This window comes from Triticum dicoccoides, chromosome 1A, assembly GCF_002162155.2.
Source record: "Triticum dicoccoides isolate Atlit2015 ecotype Zavitan chromosome 1A, WEW_v2.0, whole genome shotgun sequence".
NCBI classification, from domain to species: Eukaryota; Viridiplantae; Streptophyta; class Magnoliopsida; order Poales; family Poaceae; genus Triticum; species Triticum dicoccoides.
This window is the reverse complement of record NC_041380.1, coordinates 497,365,319-497,371,285: the sequence shown is the minus strand read 5'-3', so window position 1 is coordinate 497,371,285 and position 5,967 is coordinate 497,365,319. Positions and strand designations below refer to the sequence as shown.

At 51.5% G+C, this 5,967-nt stretch overlaps 1 protein-coding gene across 1 annotated transcript; it reads left to right on the top strand.

The window, feature by feature from the left end:
• The first annotated feature begins 592 nt into the window (after nt 1-592).
• LOC119282586 (40S ribosomal protein S15a-1) lies at nt 593-2,491 on the top strand. Its single transcript, XM_037562762.1, has 4 exons — nt 593-724; nt 1,684-1,827; nt 1,904-2,064; nt 2,193-2,491. Exons 2-4 carry the CDS (start codon nt 1,695-1,697, stop codon nt 2,289-2,291), a joined length of 393 nt encoding a protein of 130 aa, XP_037418659.1. The 5' UTR covers nt 593-724; nt 1,684-1,694; the 3' UTR covers nt 2,292-2,491.
• Nucleotides 2,492-5,967: the final 3,476 nt, after the last annotated feature.

Genomic DNA, 5,967 nt, shown 5'->3' with positions numbered 1-5,967 from the left:
TATTCAGGGATATATAGTTATTAGACATAAAACCAAAAGACAATTCGTTTTACATATTTTTTTTGTCTTCTATAGATTACATGTGGTGAGGCTAAGATAAGATCGACTTATCAACCACTCTAAGTGAATTGGGAACTGAGCGCAACTCGGATGGTTAGGTTTCTCGTGGTAGAACCAGCCCATCAGGATTGGTCCCAAACTTGGTACCAGTGCTCACATTTTTCTGATTTATTCCCAGACTTTTCGATGATGTTCATCTAGTGGGAGGAGACGTTCACGTTGACTAGGAAGACTCAGAGATCATAGGAGTAGGGTGTATGTGTATATGTTCACATGGGATATGAATGAGTGTATGTGCGTGTACGTGGGCATTTGTGTTGTACTGTGTTAAAAAAACCCAACCCAAGTGAATTGTCATTCCTTACGGCCACTCAACATGTCCCACATGTCATCTCTCCACACCAAGAACCGTCGCTCAAATATCCAAGCAGCAAAGGGCCAAACCGCAAATGCCCGCGTCCATCTAGGGCACCCACCCCTCGAGGCGATCGACCACCGTCCAACCCAGATCCAACGGGCGCGCACCCATCCGCTCCCCTTTTTTAACACCTCAAAACCCTACCTCGGGCTGTTTCTCTCCCCGCCGTCGCCTTCCTCCCTCGCCCTCGCCTCCCCGCCGCCACCCCACCAAAGCAGAGAGCTCCCGGCTTCTCCCCCCTACGAGGTACGTCTCCCCCTCTCCGTCCCCTCCTCGCCCCCCTCGCGCGTAGAGATCCTTCGGGCCAGGGCAGGCGTTGAAGGTGTTTGCTCCCTCTGTGCCGTCGTGCCCACTCTTACTGATCAGATCCTTGGTTTTGTTAGTTGTTTATGCGCATGTTCTTGCTTGTTTTGTCTATCCGGTGCAAAGCAAGTGCAGCTTCGGGTGTGATGATGAATTAAGATGTTCTAGATCCTAGGATCACGGGTCCGCTGCGACTGTGTAGAGTAGATCCCGTTGTTTCATCCCGTGAATGGCACCAGTCAAATTATTGGGCGTGTTTTTGCCATCATAGAGATTGAAGAGTGAAATATGTTCTATTGCGGATCAATGACAGGGGGTACTGATCTGTGACATCTGTCTCCACAATTGCTGCCGAGTTGTTCCGAAACCTGCCATAGAGGGAAACAAAATGTTTAATCTCAAGTAGTCGGTTTGGGCCACCATGGATTTTGGGAGGCCCCTTTGTGGCATATTTAGCTGTTGTGCTATGCTTTGCTAGGGTTTACTGCCAATTATATCTGTTTCATGAGCACTTTAGGAAACCATTTACATGACAGTCTGTCCTACTGTTTAAGTTTGTGACTTGTTTCTGTGTTAAGCAAGTCCAAGTAGGTGTGTTCTGAAGTAGTGGTGCCAAACTAATCTTTGATGTTTACCTTCGCCAATTTTTCATTTACTTACCAGTCTTCTAAACCATGATGTTTTAGATGAATTATGGAGTTCCACCTTGATTTATTTTATGTGCTGCGCTTACTTTTGTACTGTCACAATTTGACATGCTGTCTCCCAGTGTCAGTTTAGCTGCAATTCAGAAACCAATCTTGCCACTCATTACTCTTTGCATCTGATCATATTGTTTTAAACTTAGCTGAAACGTGTGCATTTTAGTGTGGTCTTACAAATCTTTGTGCCTGTCTCTGTAGGTTAGGTAAGGATGGTGAGGGTTAGCGTCCTGAACGATGCTCTCAAGAGCATGTACAACGCTGAGAAGCGTGGCAAGAGGCAGGTCATGATCAGGCCCTCCTCAAAGGTGATCATCAAGTTCCTCATCGTCATGCAGAAGCACGGTTAGTTCCATTTCTGCCATGTTCTATATGCAACTATCCCATAGCATGGATTACTCACTGCCTCTTTTTTCTGCAGGTTACATTGGTGAGTTTGAGTATGTTGATGACCACAGATCTGGCAAGATTGTTGTGGAGTTGAACGGGAGACTGAACAAGTGTGGAGTCATCAGTCCCCGCTTTGATGTTGGTGTCAAGGAGATTGAGGGGTGGACCGCCAGGCTGCTTCCATCTCGTCAGGTCAGCTTCTTTGCTTGTTCATTTCACTGCAAACTGTGTAGCATTGCCATATTTTGTGCTCACAATCTGTAACGACTCTTCCAAGTTTTTACCATCATTATAACCAAGTTTACCTGTTTGAACTGCAGTTTGGCTACATCGTCCTGACAACCTCTGCTGGCATCATGGATCACGAGGAAGCCAGGAGGAAGAACGTTGGTGGCAAAGTGCTAGGCTTTTTCTACTGAGCGGAAATTTTGTGAAAGTTGTATTTCAGACCGGTGTGATAGGATGTTATCTCAGGACATCAAGGTTGTCTACTTTTTGCCTGCATAGCTGCTATGCCTTTGTTATGTTGTGTTGGATTCGGTTAATTATGAGATGCACTTTCGAATTTCGGGTCTTGCCTGCGATGAATTATGACTTTGAAGATGCCATTTGTGCCCTATGTCATGTGTGTTTGCTAGCCTGTGCTGTATTTCTGATTCTGCATACCATGCACATGCAGGGATATTATTAGCCCGTTTGGATCTTGAGTATGATACTATTTGTTATCTGTCTTTTGTCTCTGTTCTGGCTGGAGAGATTTTTGTTGATTGCTTTTTTTGTGTGGGGGATGTTCGGTGTTTGCTTCTCCATATGTATCTGTCATTTTGTATGCCTCTAGTAGCTGGAAGAATCTTATTTGGTGGACAATTGTAGTGCTTCTCAACCCTAAAATTTATATGCTTCTCTCAACATAGCATAAGCACATTGTTATTGGATCTTTGTTTGTCTATGAAGGCGGCCACTTCCACACGCTTATGTAAATTATTGGGATTTATTTACGATTTCTCCGTTAACCAGTCTTTCAAGCTTCTATTATTATTCAGAAAAACAGCGAGTAAACATCTCTCACAATATTAGAGTCTCAAGGACTAAGCCTTGCATGTGCCATGGGCCATTGACACGGAACCGGTCTAGTTGTCCAGAACTGGTCTCGTCTGGGCATGAGCTGTTTGTTTGGAGGCACTTGCGTTAGTTGGGTTATTATCGTCACACTTGACGGACCCAGACGCCGTTAGCCGCCGGTGCTCAGCCGGTAACCTCACCGGAGTGTTTCGATTTGACCGTCCGTGGAGCAACCTTTTGCGTGCTGCAACAGCACTCACTAGCAAAAGAATCCGGCAACTCAACATTTGCAAGCCATGGTGGCATGGGGGCTGCGTGACCACCACCCACACAAAGGGCGCTCGTCGTGGAGTTGAAAGGAAGCCAGTGCTGTTCCCTTTTATCTCCTCCGCCCGATCAAAAAGAATGGCCGAGGCCGCCGACTCCTTATGCTTGGCACTGCATACATTGTTCCCCTTTCTCCTCCTTACATGCACTGAAACGAGAGTGAACATTTGGTAAAGTTGATTGAGTGATAGTCACAAGCATCTGATCTAGCTTTTGCTCGCAACTGATTCCGAGAGCCCTCTTGCGGCTATAGTGGTTCTCGAAAGCTCGCCGCTCTCAGGTCGTGTGGTTTTCGCACACCCAATGTCGTTTCGATACATCTTTTCTGTTCGGCGGTCAGAATAAAAGTTTTAGTTTTGGAAAGTGGTTTCGACACATGTTACACATCATACTTACATACCGATGACCATATCAGCCTTGAAACGATGGTGGGTGCATACGCACATGTGCTTAATGGAAAAGAGCAACATTGCGTCGCGAATAGATGTCGTCTTATAGCTTTGAGGTGCTTCGGTTGTTTCTACCGCCCTTCCGCATGACTTCAAGGGAGCACTTACATTGTGCAAACACCGGCTGGTACCGGAAGCAAACCTTTGCTTTTGCCTCAGGGAAAGACCTCTCAGGCACCCGTGCAAGCACCCGCCGTTATACAGTGCCTAAGGATCCAAGTTCCTCGTGGAAAGAAAACACAATACAATGCATAAAGTTTTGTGCCTGTTTCCTTTAACATAGTACAAACCATGCGCTTATATAAACACGTATACTCTCACCCCTATGAACGCACACGCGCACATCATATCTCTATGAGCATCTCAAAAAGACCGAGCTGTCATGTCATTTTGAGATTTTACGAAGTCACCGTAGACGCCTCGTAGTCAGCGTGAACGTTTTTCTCGCATTGAACACGCATCGCCGAAAATCCTGAAATAAATCTAGGATAAATGCTAGCACAACACCAGGACTTGAACCTTGATGGCCTGGGGATACCGCTGCCCTCCTAGCTATCCAATTAGGGCATCTCCAGCCGTTGGCCCCCCAGGAGGGGCAAAAAATCGCTCCCTGGGGGCGCACCGGCGCTAAACCGCGCACTCGGGCCGTGATGCCCCCCAGTCGCGGCCCCCCACGGGTTTTTAAAATGTTTAAATTCGGCGCAAACACAACGTAAACATGTTCGAGTTCGTTCAAATTTAAACATATTTTACAAAAAAAGGAAAAACTACCGCGGGCTACCCCCGCCATCTCCCTCGCCGCCCGCCTCGCCGCCCGCCCACGCGGTTCTACATGCCGAGGAGGCTGTAGAACCGCGTGTAGTCACCGCCGCCGTCGTCGTCGTTGCCCCCGCCGACGCCTCCGCCGTCCCTGCTGCATCCCTCCCCCGGTTGGCGCGGCGGGTTGGACGGTCTGGGGGCGTCGTCGTCGTCGTCGCTGTCGAGGACCACGACGCCGTGCTCGTCCTCGCGCCCACGCTTGCGGGCGGCGATCTCCTTCAGAGCGGGCTGTCGGGGACGTACCGTGGCCCCTCCCTCGCCGCACGCGGCAGGGACGAGCGGATGCGTGCGATCTCCGCACGCCGCGCCGCGCCGGTGGGTATCGGGGGCACCGGCACGCCGCCGGCGCTGATCCTCCACGCCCCGGCACCCGCATGTCCGGCGGGACCGGGTACTCGGCCTCGAAAAGGAGGCGAGCCTTGTTCTTGTGAAGATGGCGGCGGCCGAAGCCGTTCGCCGCCGCGCCGTCGCCTGGGAAGCGCTCGGGCATGGGTGTGATGAACTGGAGACGGCGAGAGAGAGGAGAGGGAGGAACGACGACGGCGAGAGAGTGCGAGTCGCCGAGTGCGCTGGGGCGCGTCTTATATAGGCCGAGGCGTCGCCCGTGCGTGAGCCGCCGTGAGTACGCGTGGCGGGCGAGGGAGGGCGAGGGACGCGCGTCATCCAGTCTTCACTGCGCCGCCCGTGAGGCATCAATGGCGCAGGCTGACCGGCGCGGCAACTTTGGCATTGATTTGCCGCGGGAAACGAGGCGATAAGGATGACGAAGGGGCGAGAAGAGGGTAGAGTCGCTGACGCGGCGGGCCCGCGGCTGTTTCGCGCCAAAACAGTTCGCCCCGGCGCCCCCGGGCGCCCCCCAGCGCGCCGGGTTCGGCCTGGGTCCACCGGCGCTGTTTTTGGCCCAAGCCGGCGAAAATCAGGCTCCTGAGGGCGCGACTGGGCCGATTTTTCGGCGCCGGTGCAAAAAAAAACGCCTGGAGAGGTCTTCCTGAGGACGCGGCTGGAGATGCCCTTACATGTTGGTTCTCGCCTTGTGCTTGGTTTGAAGGTAGTTTTCTTGTGGAAATTTCACACATCTCGCGGTAGCATTTCAAGTCAGAATTTGGAAAGTTTGGCACAACCATTTTGTCGCTCCTCTTGAACCAGAAGGCAGCAACGCAAGCTCACACACACGCACACTTGATCGCCACACGTATGTATACACAAAGTTCCATCCGATCTGGCAGACACGCGGGCCCCTGGCAGGCAGAGGCATGCGCCTGCCCCACAGGTCAGCGTCTCCAAGGCCCTTTCACGCGGCGCGACCCGCCCAGCGCATAGGGTCACCGGTCGGTGGCCGCGCGGGCGGGCAGAAGCACTGTCTTCGAATCCAAGCGAGGCGGCCCGACCCGACGGACGCACCACGCAGCGTCGAATCGTGGAAGCACAAAAACAAAAC

Bases quoted from the DNA above. Each gene is read 5' to 3' on its own strand.
- LOC119282586 (XM_037562762.1), top strand. From the start codon at position 1,695: ATGGTGAGGGTTAGCGTCCTGAACGATGCTCTCAAGAGCATGTACAAC. The intron at 1,828-1,903 runs GTTAGTTCCATT...TTTTTTCTGCAG, and splicing joins CATCGTCATGCAGAAGCACG to GTTACATTGGTGAGTTTGAG. The intron at 2,065-2,192 runs GTCAGCTTCTTT...TTTGAACTGCAG, and splicing joins GGCTGCTTCCATCTCGTCAG to TTTGGCTACATCGTCCTGAC.